The sequence below is a fragment of the Rhipicephalus microplus genome, chromosome 1, assembly GCF_043290135.1.
Source record: "Rhipicephalus microplus isolate Deutch F79 chromosome 1, USDA_Rmic, whole genome shotgun sequence".
NCBI lineage: Eukaryota > Metazoa > Arthropoda > Arachnida > Ixodida > Ixodidae > Rhipicephalus > Rhipicephalus microplus.
Genome location: NC_134700.1, coordinates 64,596,724 through 64,619,356, shown reverse-complemented (window position 1 = coordinate 64,619,356; position 22,633 = coordinate 64,596,724). Strand labels below are relative to the sequence as shown.

General features: G+C 47.2%; 1 protein-coding gene across 3 annotated transcripts in view; it reads left to right on the top strand.

Annotated features, from left to right (window-relative positions):
• The window catches only part of mEFG1 (mitochondrial translation elongation factor G 1), a 154,512-nt gene that overhangs the window by 51,769 nt on the left and 80,110 nt on the right, over positions 1-22,633 (top strand). For all 3 annotated transcript variants that reach the window (XM_075873820.1, XM_075873723.1, XM_075873771.1), the window contains exons 7-9: positions 12,053-12,126; positions 17,009-17,085; positions 21,493-21,650. In XM_075873820.1, the coding sequence (XP_075729935.1) occupies positions 12,053-12,126; positions 17,009-17,085; positions 21,493-21,650 (309 nt within the window). The remainder of the gene's footprint in view (positions 1-12,052; positions 12,127-17,008; positions 17,086-21,492; positions 21,651-22,633) is intronic.

The following is a 22,633-nucleotide window of genomic DNA, read 5'->3' as shown; positions in this document are numbered from 1 at the left end:
GGAGTCTATTGGGCACGAATATAGTTGGCGAATTGCACATTCCAAAAGACTTTGAACTCGTCTAAACCATCTGTTGTTATGGAGGCAATTTCTCCAAGGTCCATTTCATCAACAGTGATCTGCCAATAGCCTAAATGGAGATCAATTGATGAAAAATAGTTAGATCTATAAAGGCTGTCAAAGGCGCCATCTATACAGGGCAGTAAATACACATCTTTTTTTTTTGTTATTCGGTTGAAATGGCGGTAGTCGACGCAGAATCACCGCGAGTTTTTTTTTTTCATCACCAAGACCATTTGGAATGCCCCTGGGCCACTTAATAGTTCGACGATGTGCTTGTCTATCATCTTGCCGACCTCTTTTTGGATGACGGTTTTTTCTGCAGCAGAGACGCGATGTGGCCTCTTATGGCATTGATGCGATGGGTGACAACAGATGTCTGTCCGAGAGGCCGCTGATTCAAGTAAAAAATATCCCAATAAGATGACGGCAGGTGACGAAGAGCTTTTATATGTTCCACAGGAAGATCGGGGGCAGTCATGTGACAAATGTTGTCCACAGTCGACGAGGACAAATCATTAGGCACCAAAGGTGGGCTGGTACCTGAGAGAGATGAAGTAGCCAAAGAAGTGATGTGATATTCTTCCAAAGTGCAGAAATGCATCATGGTGATGCTATGGGGAAGCAGGTGTGTAAGAAATCCAAAATTGACGTATTGTGTGCATGCCCGATTTTCTTCTATTCAGGCTATGGTGCTTTTTTTCGCGTCAGAACCATGTCACTGAGCAGCAACATGACATAGTCTCCATTTGGGACGGGAGCAGAGGGCGTTGGGATAACTGTCGCAGCTTGTGGAAATAGGTGAGCGAACACAAAGGAACATAAATGGGGTGGTGCACAAGCTGTAGTGTCGGCGGGGAAAGCGAGGTCGAGCTGTACAACTCCTTCGGAGCAGTCAATCTGGTATGTGTGCTGTGAAAAAAAGTCTATGCCCAGAATGAGATCGTGTGGGCACTGTTTGAGTACAATAAATAAAACTACTATAGCATAGTAGCTGCTGACGATGGTGACACGGGCTGTGCACATTCCAACAAAAGGTGCAATGCTACTGTCAGTGACTTATACTGTGCTCGTTGCGGTGGGTGTAAGAACCTTCCTGAGCCTTCGGCGTAGGGCAGCGCTCATAACAAAAGCTGCAGCTGTGTGTCGACAAGAGGTCTGACATGAACACCATCAACTTCCACTTCCAGCAGGTTCGCACCTGTAGGCAGGAGTAAAATCAGGTTCTCTCTTCTCGATGTAGAAGAAACCACTTCTCCCCGCTCGGCGCCCGAGGCTCACCACCCGCGATGGTGTAGCATAGTGGGAGAAGAAACGTACGCCGCTATCCTAATAGCGGCTAATGGCCTGCTGGTCGCTTGACGATGAAGCAGAAGCAACGCTGAAGAAGTTCTGGATGGCTGAGAAAAACTTGTATTTACAGATTTTACAACACAATGGACATCAATGTTACAAAAAAAAAAGAAAAAAAAACAACTTGGAAATGAACCGACTTCTGTAGGGCGACCCTACGGTCGGCGGAGCCGATGGTGCCTAACACCGCAAGCTCGGTTCAGAACACTCGGCGGAGCCACGGGGCCTCTTCTTATCCCTTCCTGGCGCTCCGCCCTTACCACACTTTCGGCACATAATCACTTGCTTGTCCTTTGATTGGACAGTACATTGGGTAGATTAAAAAAAACGCCACGAGGATCCCGCCTTCATGCACGTGGGACTCATGCACTCTCCCCAAACAACACAACAACCAAAACGTAAATAAAACAACTAGAAAAAGCATAAAGACCAGGGCCAGCTTCGCGGCGCACAATTATCTATACAGAGCTAGCCGTACTCGGTATTGCGGCCGTAGGGCGATTTCTCTCTACCACGTCAATTTCTTGACGACGGGGCTATAATCCTCTTGCCTCTGTGCGCCGTACGAGGAACCGCTCGCTGACCGCGCATGTTTCTGCTTACAAGTTCCTTTGTCCAGATAAACGGGGACGCAGTCGAAGACATGCCCGATTCAACAATAGGCAACCCAGGCGTCGAACGGGCGGCCGTCACCATTTCCCGTGTCGCGAGCCCGCTTCTGAGAGTTACTGGACCAAAGCCGGACCGGCAGAAAAGGTCGTCGGTGACTTCAGAGTTTTCGCAACGCGCGCCGCCGATTCTGCAGGCGCGCAAACAGTACGTGGCCGGGCCATACGCCGAACCGATGCGAGGAGTCACCGCGGTGCGCGGGGTCTCGGAAGAGGCCCGTTGATGCGCCGACTGCCCGTTCCGAGAGGCAATTAGGGGGCCGTCACACCGACGTTTATAATCTCACCCCTTTCGTTGCCCCGGTTGGTTCCCTTTTCCTTGAGTTAGTAGTAACTGGAAACGCTCGACCGTCTCTGGTGTTGAACAAAGCAGTGTAATATGCTGGCGCCGCGTGTCTGCGCTCGCGGCAAAACCAGTTAGTCGCGCTTCGACCGCTTGTCGCCCAAGCAACGCTGGCTGCCCGCGGCTGACATGCCGTTCCAAGCTTACGCCGCAAAGCAAATAAAAGCACACAAAAATTGCCGTGCTACGAATTCTTACCGCGGTCCTACACCCCCCATCCAAGACTTCGCAACAACTTGCCTACAGTGTTGCCGAAGTAAACCCACAAAAAAAAACGGACCGCGCTCAACCAGTGGGTGTACGGCGGGTTAACAGCTACTGCCAACGGCTGGGGTGTCCCACCCACTACGCAGTGGTCACGCTGCACCTGGCCGGCAGCAGCATGCGCAAATTCTCTCCTGCCAAGGAAGCGCGCCAAGAGCCCCACTTGGTCTCGGTGCTCAAAAAAAAAAAACAATGAAACAAACCAGTCTCCAGCGCCAGCTGACATGACAAACCTACTTAGTGAGCTGCTCTGCTCTCTTAATATAGCGAGCCTACTCCAAACATCATGCGGCTGAAACGCGGTATCTAGTAGCCCCGACCAAACATGCCAGAGTCGCTCGCTCCACACGCCTTTCCACCAAACGCTTATGATGCATGCAGCATCTGACATTCCCCGCCGTAGGCAATTTTTTTGAACACTGTGCAAGAGTTTACATTAACATGACACACCCTGCAACACATGCCCCAGAACATTTGGGCGCTGTTGCCCCACCTACCGTAATAAAAAACGCAACAAAAAATATTGGCACGTAAAAGCAAACAGACACCACACGCAGTTCACACCACTACACTTGGTAATTGTCACACACTGTTGTATGATGTTCAAAAGTTCCATCACCATTCTGAAGTGTTATTGCCATGCTTGCACCATAAATCCATCACTTAGTCCCGTGGCACATAACACTCGTTCCCCCTCCTTCACTGATCGCCGCTGCGGGGCTCTCAGGCTACTGCACCTCCTCCCAGCATTGGTTTGTCAGCCGGGAAAGCGCGTCGGCATTAGCATGTGCTGTACCCTCTCTGTGTTGCACTACCACGTTGTAGCGCTGCAAAGCCAATGCCCAGCGTATCAATTTGGCCCCTTGTGGCGAAGCTTGAGTGAGGTACGCAAGTGGATTGTGGTCAGAGACGACAAAGATTTTGGCCCCGAATACCCAGGTGTCGAACTTTTTGAGTCCCCAAATGACACCAAACGCCTCGCGCTCTATCGTAGACCATTTCATCTGGGCAGGCGTGAAGCGATGACTGGCAAAAGCAATCGGGCACTCGGTACCGTCATCGGCCATTTGGGCCAAACAAGCTCCCACAGCGATAGCGGAAGCGTCCGTAAAAAGCCAAAACGGCTTGTGAATGTCTGGAGTGGTTAATTAAACAGCGGTGCACAGGGCACCCTTGAGTTTTGCAAATGCCTCGTCGGCCTCTGGCGTCCAAGGGATGTGGTTAGGAACATGTTTAGCCGTCAATTGGGTAAGGGGCTTGGCAATGCCAGCAAAATTGGGTACGTAACCCCGGCAATACCCGCACAGACCTAGAACACTCCTTAACTCTTTTTTATTCTGGGGTACTTGCAACCCCTCAATAGCCGCGAGCTTGCTGGGGTCCGGACCGTGCTTTCCCGATCCCACAATATGTCCGAGGTAGCGGATAGACGCGCACGCCACCTGACATTTTTCCATGTTAGCTACTAGACCTACGGACGTTAGGGCGGAGAACACAGCGTGGAGGTGCCGGACGTGCTCCTGTAGGGACCTGCTGAAAACCGCAATGTCATCCAAGTAGGCACAGGCATACGCCTCATGGGGTGCTAACAGCTGGTTCATACTCCGCTGAAAGCTGGCTGCCGCGTGCCTGAGCCCAAACGGCATTACCCTCCAAGCAAACTGACCAAGGTGCGACACGAACGCGGTCATGCGCTGTGACCCCTCCGCTAAGGGAACTTGCCAGTAGCCTCGTCGGAGATCAATGAGAGTTATATAACTAGCCTGACCTACATTCATAATCAATTTTTGCGGGAATCCCATCGGGAATGCGTCTGGTTCGGTTATGGCATTTAAGCTTCTGTAATCGACACACAGGCGCACCGTGCCATCTTTCTTTGGGACGCACACAAGGGGGTGAGCAAAAGGACTTTCGCGCCGGTATATTAAACCAAGCTCGAGCAGTTCCGCTATCTGTTTTGAAACCTCGTCCTTCAAGGCCACTGGCATGCGGTAAGGGCGGCTACGTTTCGGCGTGGCCACTTGCATAAGCCTTATCTTATGTTCGCCGACTTGCGCGATCCGCACTTCTCTGCTAAATAAGGCCGCAAGGCGTTCAAACACCTCCCGTACTAACACTCTCTCAGGGGGCTGCAAATGAGCCAAGCTACCCGCCGGTAGGATAGATGCTTTGTCGTGCGAGGTGACCGGACGCGGCACGAATTCTACTTCCTCGAACTCGTGGTCGTCATGGAATATGACACCAATGCCAGCGACACGGCACGTGTACGGGCGCAGGTGGTTGGCGTGCACTAGCATACGCTTACCCGCCGGCGTCTCTAAGTAATAGGAGTGTTGGCGGTACTTTCCTGTGATCCTGCACGGACCTACCCATTTCGGTTGCATCTTACAGGAACGGTTGCTATCAAAAACAAGCACCTGCTCCCCAAGTTGAAACTCCTTTTCTTTCGCACGAAGGTTGTATTGCGTCGCGTACGCCCTCTGCTGTTTAGTTGCGCTCACGTTAGCAGCTTCCGCGGCTATCTACAACTGTTGCTTCAGTTTTCGCATATACTCCGCCGGCTTGTCTGCCACTGTCGCGGGCATTTCCCGTTCTCCCGTCCAAGCCCTCTGTAGGATCGCGAGCGGACCGACGGGTTTTCTGCCGTACATCATCTGGAACGGGGACACGCCCGTAGTGTCGTGAGGAACTTCTCTATATGCCCACAGTAGAAGTGGCACGAACTTGTCCCATTGTCGCCCCTGTTCAGATATCACATGAAATAGCATGTTTTTGAATACTCTGTTCCTCCGTTCGACCGCTCCATGCTTTCTGGGTGGTCCGGTGTCGAAAACCGAGAGGAACAGTCGAGGCGCGTCAGGAATTCGCGGGTCAGCGCGGCGGTGAAATTGGTCCCGCAATCTGAACATACTACCTCTGGTATCCCGCTGCAGCTGAAAATTTCCAACATTGCGTCGCAGGTAGCTTTAGCTGTCAATGATTTGAGACATATGACCTCGGGCCAGCGGGTGCAGAGATCTATCATGCACAACGCGTAGCGGTGGCGGCGAGTTGTCGGCGGCTCAATTGGTCCTATGACGTCGATATTGACTTTTTGAAAGGGGTATCGGGGCCTTACGAGGGGCGCTATGGGAACTCTGTCTGTCTGCCTCCTGTCAGCCCTGATCTGGCACGTGTGACAACAATTGCAGTAGTCTCGGACGTCCTTTTCTATACCTGGCCAAAAAAAACTAAGTTTAATTCTCGCTTTCGTCTTACAAAACCCCAGGTGTCCGCCCCAATACGACTCACGCGCCTGGCTGAGCACATCAGCCCGCCGGGTGGTCGACAAAACTAACTGCTTGATCGGTTGACCCAGTACCTGTTCTCGGTGATACAGCAACCCGTCAATCACCAGCATTCTACCTCGCCCTTCCGCGGCGTCTCTTCATGCCCGGCCCAACGTTTCGTCACTCTTTTGTTCCTCACGCAACGCCTCGAAATCGCCCCTCTCGCCACTTGCGCCACCTTGCGACACGCAACTTGCCTCGTTCTCGACGGTGTGTGGTGTTTTCTCTCTAGCGTTACGCTCTCCTTCTGTCTCCATCCGAACCGGCCCTGAATCTAGCTTTGCGGCCGCCTCTCGTTCGTCGGAGAAGTTTTGGGGGGATAGTGTCGTGTCCTGTTCGTTGTATTCACACTGGCTCTGTTGCAACGCGGTCCAATCGCTCGCCGAGAGCAGGCATTCACTCACGCTTAGTTTATCTGTGACCGCACACAAGACCGGTGTGGCCTGTGAAACTTCGGCGAACACCGGTTGCCCCTGTTTCAGCGTTAGCGGGAGCTCTACTAGTTTGGCCTCGACTCGTTCACCAAATGCTGCCCGGAGGCTTACGCGGCCATGGGCCTGGATAAATTCTTCAGGAACCACGCTTTCCTGCACTACCGTAATCTCGGCGCCCGTGTCTACTATTGCATTCAAAGTTTTATCTTTGCAATTCAGAGTTACCTTCCACAAGCGGTCGGCAGGCGTTACCTTATCTAGGCAGACTCGAGCAGTGAGTTTGTCATTTCCCTCCGAAGCGCTAGGATTCGGCGCCACCCTTTCAAGATAGTGCAGGCAGTTGAGTCTGATATGAGTGTTCGATCCACACTCAAAACATCCCGTTTTCCTCGGTTGCCTACTTGAATTATACGAACCCTTTGGTCTCGTGTTCGAACCCTGACTCGGACCCGATGGGCTGCTACTCTGGTGGTCGGTCGTCTTTTCTACCCCTTTACTGCTGGCGTTACGCGGCTGTCCTTTCTGCGCTTCCGCACTGCCGTTCGCGTCTTCAAAGATGCGCAAGAGCCTTGCAATTTCTGTGCTTTTGTACCATGCTGCCCCCTCACGTAACCTCAAGTATTTTAATGCCTCTTCAGACAACACGGTTTTCAATTGGTCCACTACCAGTAGTTCCAAAAGCTCCGCGAAGGTGGACACGTCTCTTGAAGCCACATAAAAATTTAAGTAGCTGCCCAACCTTGTTGTAAAACTTTTCCACGTCTCTGTTTTTCGCTTACGTGCCCCTGTGAATTTCTTTTGGTATTCTAAGGGAGACAGCGTCAGTTCATCAAGCACTACTTCCTTTACGGTCTCATAGTCCCGATGTTGGGCGGGTGTGAGCAGAGTTGATAAATACTCTATGCGCTCAGCCACGAGTGGAAAGACTATTTGTCCCCAATAACTTCGAGGTACCTCATATGCCTCCAGAGTGTGCTCCACTGACTCGAACCAAATTGGGACCTCCGCGTCTGCGGGAAATTTTGGCAAAGCGCCCACTAACAATTTGGCGTATTTGCGCCACTCAGTGTTGGAGCAGCGCTCAAATGTTCCGCCAGCATCACTCACGCTACCTGATGGGCTTGCCGGACGTAATTTAGCGAGCTCTAACTCCAACTCCATTTGCCGGCTTCGTTTCCGAGCCATCTTAAAATTATGATCTGCTTGGTCTCGTGCCGTCCAAGGGATGTCACCACTCCCATCCTCACTCGCCCCATCGCCACCCTCCATCCTGCTGAATGTGGTGCTAGCCTGTTTGCCCCGCAACAACAATACAGCAATGAGAAAGGGAACTCACGTTAGCTCGGTCCCGTTGTCGTGGCGTCGCTCTGGCTTGCTGCTGCAGGCTTCTGGTCGATGCCCCACCTCGTCGTGGACGCGCCTTTTGGGTGTTGAGAACTCGTTCGAGGACCGCTTTGACCCAGTCACTCCCTCGGTGTCTTCCGGGAACACCAGGCTATCTGCAGCTTCCTGCTGCCGCAGCTACTTGCTGCAGTGTCTGTCCGTTGGTCTGGTGCTGATTGGCGTCTTCATCTGTACTTCGTCTTTCCTCTCAGCCAGCTTCTTCCTTTTTCCACTCCGTCCACAGCAAGCCAATCCTGTCGACTGCGCCAGTAAAATCAGGTTCTCTCTTCTCGATGTAGAAGAAACCACTTCTCCCCGCTCGGCGCCCGAGGCTCACCACCCGCGATGGTGTAGCATAATGGGAGAAGAAACGTACGCCGCTATCCTAATAGCGGCTATTGGCCTGCTGGTCGCTTGACGATGAAGCAGAAGCAACGCTGAAGAAGTTCTGGATGGCTGAGAAAAACTTGTATTTACAGATTTTACAACACAATGGACATCAATGTTACAAAAAAAAGAAAAAACAACAACTTGGAAATGAACCGACTTCTGTAGGGCGACCCTACGGTTCGGCGGAGCCGATGGTGCCTAACACCGCAAGCTCGGTTCAGAACACTCGGCGGAGCCACGGGGCCTCTTCTTATCCCTTCCTGGCGCTCCGCCCTTACCACACTTTCGGCACATAATCACTTGCTTGTCCTTTGATTGGACAGTACATTGGGTAGATAAAAAAAAACGCCACGAGGATCCCGCCTTCGTGCACGTGGGACTCATGCACTCTCCCCAAACAACACAACAACCAAAACGTAAATAAAACAAAACTAGAAAAAGCATAAAGGCCAGGGCCAGCTTCGCGGCGCACAATTATCTATACAGAGCTAGCCGTACTCGGTATTGCAGCCGTAGGGCGATTTCCCTCTACCACGTCAATTTCTTGACGACAGGGCTATAATCCTCTTGCCTCTGTGCGCCGTACGAGGAACCGCTCGCTGACCGCGCATGTTTCTGCTTACGAGTTCCTTTGTCCAGATAAACGGGGACGCAGTCAAAGACATGCCCGATTCAATAATAGGCAACCCAGGCGTCGAACGGGCGGCCGTCACCATTTCCCGTGTCGTGAGCCCGCTTCTGAGAGTTACTGGACCAAAGCCGGACCGGCAGAAAAGGTCGTTGGTGACTTCAGAGTTTTCGCAACGCGCGCCGCCAATTCTGCAGGCGCGCAAACAGTACGTGGCCGGGCCATACGCCGAACCGATGCGAGGAGTCACCGCGGTGCGCGGGGTCTCGGAAAAGGCCCGTTGATGCGCCGACTGCCCGTTCCGAGAGGCAATTAGGGGGCCGTCAGTCACACCTTCGTTTATAATCTCACCCCTTTCGTTGCCCCGGTTGGTTCCCTTTTTCTTGAGTTAGTAGTAACTGGAAACGCTCGACCGTCTCTGGCGTTGAACAAAGCAGTGTAATATGCTGGCGCCGCGTGTCTGCGCTCGCGGCAAAACCGGTTAGTCGCGCTTCGACCGCTTGTCGCCCAAGCAACGCTGGCTGCCCGCGGCTGACATGCCGTCCCAAGCTTACGCCGCAAAGCAAATAAAAGCACACAAAAATTGCCGCACTACGAATTCTTACCGCGGTCCTACAGCAGGGTCGATCAAGGTTTTGAAGGACGGGTCATAGTTGCATTGCCATCTCTGAGAGCTGTGTCACCTTGTTCTCTTAATTAAAGCAGCTGGTTGTGGATGGGGACGAAGAGCAATGCGTAAGAGGTGAACGTGTCTGACGACCTTGTGGTGACGGGGAGCAGCTAGATCTTGGTGGGACATTGTCGAAGTTGATGCTCTGGATTGGTGTGTAGGGTGAGAAGGTATGACTGTCCTGCGGCTGGTGGTTGTGGCTAGGAGACAACCACTGAGAAAGGGGTGAAAAGCAGCTGTGGCGGTGACGAGAAATGTGTCCAATATGAGAACAATTGAAGCAGATGGGTGGATCATCCGCGGTGGGCCACTTGGCTGGATTGTGGCAGGGCGGATAAAATTTTGTGTCTGGCTGCGAGTGGCCAAGGGAACCTTGTAAGCGTTCGTTTGCCGGGCCGAGCAGAGGGACAGCATTCCAAAGCTTGTGATTTCTTTCCAAACGATAGCTTGAATGAGGGAGATGGAGTGCATGTTGTCCATGAAGTCAGAACGAAAAGGTGAAGGTGGAGACGTAGCCTCAAGCTCGCGCAGGATAAGGTTCATGATGTATTTAGGAGCTGTGGGTTGGACGAGCCGTGGTGGGTCTTCGCATGACGAGGTCATGGCGGTATCTGGCAGTCTGTCGTACTCTTGAGCAACTCCACTGCCTTTTGCCTATTCGAAGGGCCGACACTGTGATGATTTCATCGACTATAGCATAATCTTTGCACATAAGGAGGTTGAAGGGATCATTGGCAGGACCTTTCATCATGTGCCCGATCTTGTAAGCCTCAGTCATGCTGTCCTCAGCTTTATGGCAGAGAGACAGCAAATCTTGTATGTAGTCGACATAGGACTCTATTTACGTTCGAGTGCGGTTTGCAAGTTCTTTCTTTGTGACCAGCTGACAACCGACCAGTTTGCCAAACAGATCTCACATTTTCTGTTAACAGACATTTCAACTCGTGAGGTCAGCTTCATGCGTCTCATACTATTGCCGGGCAGTACCCTTGAGGTAGAAGAGCAGGTTCGCTAGCATGAGGGCCGAGTTCCAGCAGTAGTTAGCTGTCACTCACTCTTATCACACTGCTTTAGCTATTCCTCGACGTCAATCTCGTGCGTGCCACAAAATGTGGTCCTGCGAATGGGTCATGAAGACCGCTAGCACGAACATTGACGGTTGGTTTGCCATCGTTGCTGGCTGAGATGTTGGTGTTTCGTTTGCCATGGTGGCGACAGGCAGATGATGCCCGCTGTGAAGTTCCATACTGGTGGCCAGCACCTAAACCAAAATGTTGCACAAAGAAAGCAGGCACACGAGTGCAGAGTTTGTGTATGTACAACAATTGTAGCTGTTGCCCAAGCAGCGATAAGCGACATCGTCTTCCTCTAGTCTGAGCGAGCTTCCTTGTTCTCTGTACCGCAACATTATGAAGCCAAAGTTAACATAAAAGTGCAGTTAAAATAATATTTACAAGATGACTTGGACATACCGAAAAAATATAATTAAAAAAGTTATCGCCAAGTCACTCTTGGTATCACACTTGAAAAAAATGTTTTTTTTTTTTTTTTTGACACCTCATTTGATACATGCTAACACACATGACCGCCAGGCTAGCAGTCTTTGCCACCTTGATACGATAATTTCTAGTATTGTCTGCACTGAGCTTCGTCTATATCGGGACACACCCCCGGTTCCCGGAGTGAAGAATGAGATGAGTCGCACTTTCAGTCTGTACATGCTCACTCAGCCTGTCGTTCGCGCACCTTCTTCTTTTTCCAATCTATTTTTTGCCACAAGATAAGGGAAGCTCATATATGATGTTGTTCTCACACTTAACAGTAGCTAGCCTTGCACAGTAGTAGCCTGCCTTGCACAGATTAGACAGCTTGTTTGGTGCTGAAAAGGTGACCCTTACTTTTGTATTATTGCCAGTATTTTTCAGCCTGTGTGAGGCATCATGAATTCATGGTACTCCTGTGCACTTCTGTTTCAGTCACTTCATTTCTAGTGAAGCGGACTGTTCATCCTCGCGGCTGCCTTTTGTAGTACACCTTCGGCCACACACATGAGAATATGCTGAGAAACACCTGCCTTTTTGAGGTGGTCCAGGAAGCTGGAACAATGCTTGTGGGTGTAAGGGTGGCAAATTATATTCGCTAGGTTTAATTTTGCGACAGCCTTGGTTACCAGTTTACATTTTACAGCCTGACAAAAATGGCAGTAATGGCTTGGTTCATATGACCAGCACTCTTGTTTCTTAACAAATAAAATCCTTGTGGCAAGGAAGTGTGAAGTGCCATTGTGTGGCATTTCATGTGTTGCTATGAGTGATAGCAAAAATATTATAGAATGACTTAGCACCAGAGAAGGGGCAGAATGCAGCTTAGCTGAATTCGACCCAGTGTTATTAAAATTATATTCAGCTGAGTTGTTTTCTGCTGGTTCTCATGTGCTAGGTACGCAAAGTGCCACCGAGATATGGACACCGCAAGGCCAAATAGGGCCAAGCCTCTAAACTACTTGGGAAATGCATTTGAAATTTTGCAGGGAGGAGGTGTGCTATGAGGATCCGCCTGCCGACATGCGGACAGAAATGGAAGAGCGACGACACGAGCTCATTGGTAGGTGCCATTTTGCATGCAGTTTTTCTATTTTGTTCTGTCTTAATGGAGTAAATCCAGACTTATAAGATAGTTTCAGAGTACACCAATGCCATAGACAGCTTTTGGGAAGTAGCCTAAATATTTTTCAGCTGTAGACACCTCTGCTGAAGAAGTTTGCACTATGCTCGCGTGCAACTGAAAATCTTTGTAACCACTCCAAGCACCATGCGTGAAAAAAAAGAGAGAATGTGTTTTGTGTCATTAAGCAAAGGAAGTCATGCGAAGAAAAAGTATCTCCCTATTCAGAGTTCTTGCAGTGCCAGTATAACCGCAAGAGCAGGCACAAATCATCAAAAGAGGTTTATGTGTACATAAATTTCATTTCACTGCTTCTTTACACTTCTAATTAACCATTTTTGTTCGATTCATATGTGTGCTTCCTTTCCTTGCACTGTTTACTCAAAGTCAGCCCCAAAATGTCCGTCTTTGCATCTTTTTCACTGTTTATTATACCTCAAGTTCATAATGTAAGCACTATAATGGTCCGTGAGTATTCTTATTATGGTACTCAAACATGAATGAGTGAAAAATAGTGTTATCGAACTGGAACTGGACACCTGAATATTATACATCTAAGTTCTGTGCGCGCTATACTATATGCCGCCAGTACGTGGCCTCCTGAAGGCGCTAACCAGCTTGCATAGTCCTCAGTCTTCTTTTTTCCTCGTTTACAATTTATGGGTGCCGTGTGGCCAAACAAAACGTGCTTGTACTGCAACCACAATACTTGGTTTCAACGCGAGGAACTTGTCACGCGTGCCAGGGAGCGGCTGGGCCCTCTGGAGGCTGTATCGCAAACTCTTTCAGCCTCGCTGACTTGTTCGCGACACTGGAAAACCTTTCCAGTCACTATAAAAATAGCTTCAAATCTAGCTTAAGATGGCGGCGCTCGGCCTGCCGCAACGCTCATGAGGCTCGCACAAAGTTCGAACAAATTTCCTTCTTTGGGGGGCATTTTACTGCTGCCCGGGTGCTTTGAATGCTCATTTTATTGCATTTCCTGACTGAATTTCGTGTTAGTAATATGAGAGTTGGTGCTCAGAGGTACATACACCTCGAAAATAAGTTTTGCAAGAGATCGATATTTTGGGCTTTTTTTATTGTTCTGAAACCCGCGTCCCCTCTTGAGAGACGCTTGTATTTCACCGATAAAGACACAAGAGTGCACGCTTTCACAACGTTAATTTGGCCATCTCTAGAACACGCTTCAGTTATATGGCATCCTCACTTTATAGGTCTTACTAACATGCTCGATATGGTACAAAATAAAGCTGCTCAGTTCATCTCATCATCCTACTCGCGTTACGCAAGTGTTTTTTACTAAAAGCAGAGCTTAGTCATGCAACGCTTGCCATGCGCAAGTGACATACTCGACTATCGTTCTTTCACTCTCTTTAGCACAGCAACTCACTCTTCGCCCAGTCCAATATATTTTCCGCCCCTGATATCTCAAACCGCCTTGATCACGTGCACAAGGTGGCCTCCATTTTTACCAGGACGAAGAAGTTTCGATATTCACCATTATCATTATACATAAACAAGTTGAACTCCCTTCCACCTCGCATTGCTTAAACAACAAATCCTTCCCTATTTCACTCGATGCTCCAGGGCTATTTGCATAGGGAGTAACATTTCGATTTGTGCCTGGTTGTCCTCGTTTTATTTACAGTCTTTGTTCGCAATACCCTTGCAATGTCACTATATGCAATTTTCATGAGTGTTCTCATGTTTTTTTTTTTTCAAATTGGTAAATGTGTTTGTTAGTGAATGATGTGGTTCAATTATCTCGCTGTTTTCTTTTTGTTAAGTTCTAGTTCTTTTTCTGTTTACGTTGTTCGAAATATATCTACCCATGCAAATCCCCCCCCTTCCCGCCCCGCCGCAGTGGTCTAGTGGCTTAGGTACTCGGCTGCTGACCCGCAGGTCGCGGGTTCGAATCCTGGCTGCAGCGGCTGCATTTCCGATGGAGGCGGAAATGTTGTAGGCCTGTGTGCTCAGATTTGGGTGCACGTTAAAGAACCCCAGGTGGTCGAAATTTCCGGAGCCCTCCACTATGGCGTCTCTCATCATCATATGGTGGTTTTGAAACGTTAAACCCCACATATCAATCAATCAATCCCCCCCTCCCCTATGTAACGTCCAACAGGGCCTTTAGGGTATTGAAATAAGTAAATAAATAAAGAAATACTTTTCATGACCTTCCGCTCGAGTTCGTCATAAACTCACGTACTCATTCAGTAACTTTAGATTATACCAGGTTAAGCAGAAGACAACTACAGCACTCAGGCGTACGTAGGCGGTTAGATGATCGATAGATAGAAACAGTCAAAGCATATTTGTTCACAATTTGAGCGCTTCAAAGAAATACTGCGCATTCAAAACTATATTGTGAAGAAAATGCCATGTCAAGACAGCTAAAATTGCGTGCTAAGAAAAAAATACAGTCAGTCTGCCAGCGCATGCACATACGGTTCTGTAGAAGACTATTCATATGGTCTGCAAAAATAGAATTGTCGCTGTCTACTTCATTGATCGGTTTCTGAGATAACAGTGAGCATTCAAATCACCTGCTCAAGTAAATGTATTCGGTAGCATTTCCGAAACCATTTTATTTTAACACCAATGTCTCCCCTTATGACATACGTCAGTTGGAATATCATCCTATTGAATGAAACCGAAGCAATTTGGGAGAGCCTGCAAAATTGTCAAAGTGCTATTTTGAATTTTCTAGCATTCAGGAGTGGGTGCTTCTTTTCTATTTGCACCATTCAACTAGAGTGATGCCACTACATGGCAACTGCTCAAAATGCTGATTTGTTGATAGAATGAATACTTGCCTGTCAACAACTTGAAAGCTTTACTTTGTAGGCTGGTGCGAATAGTGAATTTTAAGTTTAGGTTAGAAGTGAATTCAAAGTGAATAGTCATTTGGTCAAATGATTTCAAATCGAATTCAAATAGTACTATATGTCACATGATATATAGGAAAATGGGCATATTTGTGATGATTATCACACTAATTTGCAACTAACCTGCAAAATATATTTAAAAAATTGAAAAAAAAAAAAGCCTGTGAAAATGCTATTCTTCTTGGTTAAAAAAAAAAAAGCAGGACACGTATCTTCAAATGTTAGCATGATTTAACTTTATTCCCTTTTTTTTTTCTTTATTCAAAGATTACCTCGCATTGCCCGAAGGTGTTACAGCAGTGCCATGAACAGCAGTGACATGAGCAATGATGATAGTTGTGAACTAAGCTTAGCAGAGCCTCTGACTGCAGCGAGACGCGTGATGAACATTGCACTCTCTGCGACCACCCGTAATTTGAACTGGTCGTCACCGCACAGCATCGCGCACGTACACTTTGAAGGCTCAAAGTCTCTGCATTAACTAGCAAATGTTAACACGCGTATCATTCTAGCAAATCAGAAAGTGTTTGTTGTGACTGCCATCAGGTTTTTCTTACCCACAGTCTCCATGATTGCCAGAGCTATCTTGGAGGCTTCGCTTTGGGCTTTCGTTGATGTACCCTAAGGAAGTGGATACGCAGGTATTCTCATTTGCAATATATACAAACGGAAAACAACTGCCAACAGAGCATTCAAGGATGCGTGATAAAATAGTTCAACCAGCAGAAAACCAGAAATGGATGGAGAAAGCACCTGCAAAGGTGAAAATCACAAAGGCCATTCTTGCTTGATGAAGTGAGCTTCGTACCACTGATTGTAAGATAAATTGCTCGTGTATGTACTTCATCGCTTTGAAATTATGTGTATGTCCAAATTTAATGCATTTAGGTGTTACAGAATGCACGCCACAGTGCTTGCCTGGAACTCGTGTCATGTGATGCTCGCTAGCACTTAAATTGCAAGTTGCAGCATGCCGAAAGAACTGAAACATCTTTTGCATTATATGCGCAGTTTACTTTCATGAGCTCTCTACTTTTCATAAGCGAGGGCGGAGCGGCAGAAGAAGCTTTTCAGGTGCTTAATTTTCAGGAAACCGTGTCTCAACACAAAAAAAAGAAGGGGGTTCTATAACGGCCTAGGCACATTTGCTTGCGGACGGCTCTTTTTGCACTACCCAGTTATGACCAGGGCGGCGACGAAAGTGCTAGTGAGGGTGTTTTTCGCAGCGCTACCTGGGCAGAGTCTGATGTACATCTCGTGAAACCGTGGTCACTGTTGTCGCGATCATCGATAGTAAATACGCTTGGAAGGTATGCAGCTAACACGGCAGAATAATAAAGGCAATGAAGCCGTAAAGTAGCACGACATGTTACGGCTTTTCTGTCGTTCGCTTAGGGCTATGGTAGTGCGGAGCATCGGCACTTAGTTCTGTTGGCCTCTAGCGATACCTTGGAACCCTCAGCACGCTCAGAAAGTAATTGCTCATGTATGAGCCGCCCCTGCATGTAACCGGCACTTTTGACTATATACCACAGAAGAAAAAAAAAAAAATAAGACACTCGTGTATTGACGCAGTGTTGGCATCTGTGCGTCACCGTGAAGGAGGGTGCAAAGCCAACTTGTGCACCAAAATTTATGTATAAATCATACCCCTAGTTTAGCTCCAAATTTTATGTATATTTTGTGTATGTTATGTGCGAGAAAATACGTTCACTGTGTGTGCAGCCAAGTATGTTTGAGTTGGCGAGAGTTCAATGCTTGCACTTGTTGGTACTCAAAGACAAGTTATAATCGCCAGATCATGCCAAATTATGTGGTCTAGGATGAGATTTCACTGCAACTGAATTCCTTGAATGAAATTTTTCGTTGCAGTGGGATTTGACTACATCTTGGGCCATGATGTTTTAGAATATGACTTGACTTTCATGCAGAACATGTTTCCAATGCGGATGAGCTGCTTGGGGAAATGTACTTAGAAGAGAAGACACCCTCAGAAGAGCAACTAATGGTAGGTAGACATTCTCTTGGTTATCAAGAGCAGCATTAAACACAAGTTTGAATTAGATTAGTTCAGTTGGTTGTTAAGAGTAATGTTACACACTTCGAATGGACTGTTCTGACATTCATTTCATGCCACAGTTTTGTCTGCATTGAAATCAGGGTCGCTAATGACATGATCACAGAAATGAAAACAAAAGATGCTTGCCACAGCCACTGAAACCTTGGATGCCCGTTGTGAATAGCAACCATGCCTTCCTGAGCAACCGTGTCTCTTGCAGTTTCACATTTGGGGGTAAATGCAAACGGTCATGACGTGTTCCATCTCTCTGGTCTTAACGGTGTGGTTTTCACTGATGATGATAGCAGCAATAGCAACTGCACTGCTTGGTTCCGCCAACTCGGTTTTCTCTCTTTTATATCCTGTATTTGTGGTGCTTCACACTTTGCTTGCTAGAGGATTGTACGAACGAAGTGGGTTGCGGCCACATTTGACCTTTAGCAAGAATCAGAAGCGATACATAATCAAGCCTGGAAAAAAGAACACAGGGAATAATGATAAAATTAAGTTCGTTTGTGGTAGCCATGATATCAGTTTGGGTAAATTCAATTGTACAAAAAACAACTTGATACCGGCAGGGACTGAGCCTCCAACCTACAAATGACGCATGCCAATTGAGCTACGGTGGCAGTCGTCCTCCCAAACCCATTATTGTGTTTTATCTGTGCACGTACTAAACCTGGGAGTGTTATTCATTGCCGTTTGTAGCCTTGGCGGTGTGTGCTCCTTGGCATTAGGTAGCACGTGATCTTTTTACAAGCTGTGACTGCCCAGTAATCCCATCCATTCTACCTGAAGGCACCAGTATACAGGACGAGACTCTTGCCATGAATTCTTAGAAAGTGTCTTGGGAAGAGTTTTAAATGCTGAAGCACCACAACTGAAGTTTCGGTTGGCCACAAAAGAAGCAGACGTGGAATCACCGTTTTAACACTGTCACCTTGTCACATTGCGAGATGCAGACAGTTGTTGCGTTGCATAGTTCTTTTCTTATATAAACTATGATTATGTTGTGTGCAAAACAATGAAAAGGCTTAATGGGGAGAGCTTGAAAAAAATTTCTTCCAAAATAACAGGTCACCCAAAATTGACAAATGACAAATGCCTGGAAGTGTCGAGCTTTACGTTCAAAATAAAAATTAAAAAGAAAAACAAATGAAACATTTTCCGCTAATATTGTCACATGGTCGTGACTGAAGAAGGCAGTAATCGGCAGCTCTAAGACGAAACTCTTTATAGGGTGAACTTGTGTCCGGAAAGTGAAAAGTCATGTTACAAGCAACACAAGCTGTACATGATAGGGACGAACAGAGCGTCGGCCGTAGGTTAATCTGACTTGCACAGTAAAGAGCGTCTGCATTTATAAATGCAGCATTGAACATTCGAGCCTTTTCGCTAGTAGCCTCATTATTTACGGAATGAACTAAGTTTTCCTGTTTGCGTGCCCTAGCTTATGCGAGGATTCTGAAATAATAATCTGGATGGTTCCCAGACATTTGGGCATGGTTTCAACTAGACATTGATTATACGTGTAGTGGCCAAGTTACATAAGTATAGTAAAATAAGTGTGTGTGGTAAGGATCTCTGCCTTTTTGCTTCAAATAAATACCCGATCAACTTTTGACAAACTACTGTATTTACTCGCTTAATAGGCACACTTTTTTCCCCAGGGAATCCGGCTCCAAGTTCGGGGCGTGCCTATTATGCGGGGTAAAATTTGCAAAAATTTTATTTCTGACTTCAGCCTAGACCACTCATAACGTACGTTGTTGAAGTTATGAATATCCGCACTACAACTGAAATAACCTTCTTCATAGGCTACACTAGCGCAAAACGTGTTGATCGTGCAGTCTCACGCGTTTGAGAATCAAGGTATTTGACGCAGTGTGCATTCAATATTACAAAAATGAACATTGGTCAATAGACCCGCTTTGCCAACGAAATGAACACGAAAAAGAATCACAGTATATTAATGGAGTGAATGATGATGAGTGGGGCGTAGCGTTCGTCCGCCTGTCAGTGCAAGCTTCGTTGTCCGTGCGTGCATTTACCTGTCTGTGTGTGCGTCCGTCTGTCCGTGCATCAGTCCGCCCATGCGTGCGTCTGTCTGTTTGTCTGTCTGGCGACGAGTACGAGCCGCAGCGGCCCTCCCAGTCCACTGCTGTGCTTCGTCCATACCCCACCAACAATCCGACATGTACGGTGACAATCCAGGAGACTGAGAGAGGCAATCGTTCCCCACACACCCAGGCACAGCTTGCGCAGCAGCCAATCGAAGAGTAGTGGTGCAGCATCATCTAGAATATCCTCACTCAACTGCAGTTTGGATGTACCTCTATGAGACAGCCCCATCTATCATACTGTTTGGGAGATACTTCCGATTACGCCTGACGCGAAACAAGGTTAGACTAAGAGGAGCTGCGCTCATAAAAGAAAAACTACGGAAAAAAAGCACCATCGCGGAATTACATTTTATTAGATCGTCGATTACATTTCAGGCCCCCTTGATTATGCGCATTATCACGACCGAAATTTTGTATGCAGAATGGTACCAATCGTCGAATTTCACAGGCTCACACCCCATATCTAAGACATTGCAATTGAATTGTGAACCAAAATTGCAATTGAATTGTGAACCAAAATTCAAGTGTTTAAGCATCGCCTAAGCCGTCTTTTCTTTAAGTAGAGCCACCAAAAAGAGTTACGTTGATTCCACACAAAACCGCAACTTTCATCGCCCGCGACCGCCACCAAAAAGCACAGACAGTGATTAGGACTTGCCTACGATTCAACATCTTGCCGTGTAAAGTTTGTACAAGACAATAAAATGAAGATTGGGCATCAAAAAGATTACACACAAGCACTGATCCAAGAGCAACGCACGTGATACGATGTTTAGGTTCGTGACAAGAAAGCAATGATGACAAAAGTTCACCGTGAGCTTGCGTAAGTTCGCCTAGTGGCAGCGAAGGCGAATGGTCGAGTCCGTAAGCTGAAGAATTTTTAAATTTGGGGAAAAGGTATCAAATGTGATAACGATGACGCTTTTCCAAACAGGAAACTATGCGCACTAGACGAGGACGCGATCACCCATTCTATGCGGGGCATGCGCGCGGCTGGGCTAACGGCTGGAGCCACACCAGCGCCGTTGCAAAGGTTACTCTGATTGATACCGAAACAACCTCCCTCCTTCCTCACTCAGTGAGCCCGCGAAGCTGTCGTAGGGCTGCAGCGGTCTTTTTAATTTTTCTTTTCCTGTTTCTCTCTTCAGAACGTAAGAAGGTGTCAAATCGCAACCCTACAAATTCAGTACAGAACTGCTGGTCACGGCCAAGTTCAGGTGTGCCGATTAAGCACAGAATTGAAAACATCTGATTTCCCATGACCAAGCTGGTGTTGTGCCTATTATGCAAGTATATACGCTAGTTTTGTCTAAATAACCAGAGACCTGTAGGCTAATTGGCTGTGCTTTAATTACACATACATTTAGCTGCTTGATTGTGCATTGCACACTTGAATCCCCATCAAATCAGCCTTACATGGAGCCAAGTTGCGGCACATGTTACGTGTGTTTCAGTTACCAACTTGTTCCAATTTGCAAACTTGGCTTTTCTCATTGATTCTTTCTCATGATGAACAGTGTGCTTATGCAGTCCGGAAGAGACAACAAATGTGCTATAAGACAGAAAAATTCATCATAGTCAGCCTAACTACAGAAATATCAGTTGATGTTCAAAGGCACACTGAAGGCATTTTATTTCGAAATGAGAAGCTTGAGAGAATCTAGAATGTCAACATAATTGAGTAGTGCATTATAGGTCGGAACAAAATGCAACTTGTGCAGTCGACAAGTTCCAAATGGCTTGCAAACTACTGTAACATGATTTTCTTTCAAACTAAGCATTTTCTTGGCACAAGGCAAGCACTACAAAGTTTCCAGAGTGCCAATTCATTGATTTAGCGACTTACTTGCCTTTAGTGTCCTTTTAAGCAGTGCACTAGATACTTGTTGTGCCGTCTGTTATTTTCCTACGATTCCAGTTGCAGTGAAGAAATGCTTTAGTCATTCAGCACTACTTTTTGCATGCTATAGTCATGTTGTCATGCATTTTACTGCAACTAGCAACTGCTAGTTGAGCGCTCGTGCTGTGTGCCTCCTTTTTGCTTTGTGTCTGTGTTTACCCCCACGCTCCCAGTTCGCTGAACCATTATGAATTACCAACTAGCCCACCTTTCCATCCTATTGCTTACAGCTACTTAGGGTGAAAAGAAGAAAAGGTGTTGAAAGCAATTACCTATTAGCCGTGATCACTTATTGCAGAAATGCTAATCTGAAACTTTCCTTCCTTGCGCCAGGCGGGCATTCGTCGTGCTTGCATACAGCGCAAGTTCTTCCCCGTGCTGCTGGGCACTGCACTGCGCAACAAAGGTGTACAGCCCGTGCTCGATGCCGTTGTCCAGTACCTGCCCAATCCTTCCGAGGTCACCAACTATGCTCTGGATGAGAGAGACCCGTACGTATTCACCGCATGTTTCTTATGCCTTGCACTACAACCACTTTCCAGAGTTGAAACCATGATGCATGGAATATGCTTGAAAGGCCTTGATATCTCAATGCAATCCAAACTTTGAAGAGAAAGAAAAAGCTCATGCAACATGCCATTCTTTCTTGACTGCTGACATTGTGAAAGGCATCATTGGGTGTGTACACATTGGGGGTAAGGGTACAAGTCTACTGTATAATCAATCGCACCATCATTGTTTAAAGTGCAGGAATATGTCTGTGCCGCTATACAATCATAAAGGCAGCCAAAGACCCATTGTACAATCCAAGAGCTACGAGGGGCAATCATGAAGTTTGTATTGTCAGTCTGACTGATTGATAAAAAGCATGCACGATAGTCATCAAAATTAGTCTGCAATTATCTAGTTTTAGTGAAATGTAAAACTTCTCTATGATACTGCACAATTCCACTTGGATACCAAAACGAAAGTGGTAGCACTTATGGGCACCCAAATGTCCATCACTCAGCACAGGTGATGGTGAAGCCGCCTGTGGCTATGACATTTTGTCTCACTCCCCATATTCTCCTGACCTCGCATGAAGAGACCTCTTCCTCTGTCCTCGTTTGAGAAGCTCACCGCATTAGAAATCTTTTTTTGGGACAACAAAGAAGTAAACTCTCTAGTGGAGTTCTTTCTGAACTTTTACAAAGTTTTTTGTTGTGCTGCAAGGTTCTGCGACATGCTCATGCATTGTTGGAAGCAGTGCATGACTTTGGGAGGAGGTTATGTAGAGGAAATATTAACTTCCACACAAATTTTATTTCATCGCTTTCGCAACATTCATTTGATGTCGATAACACGAGCTTTATGGATTCCTCTTGTATTTCATGGCTGTATGCCCAGAAGCCAGGCACCAAAGGCATACCTGCCAACTTTCCCGATGTTTGTAGGAGACTTCCAAATTTCAGGCGGTTCTCCAGGCTAAATGGGC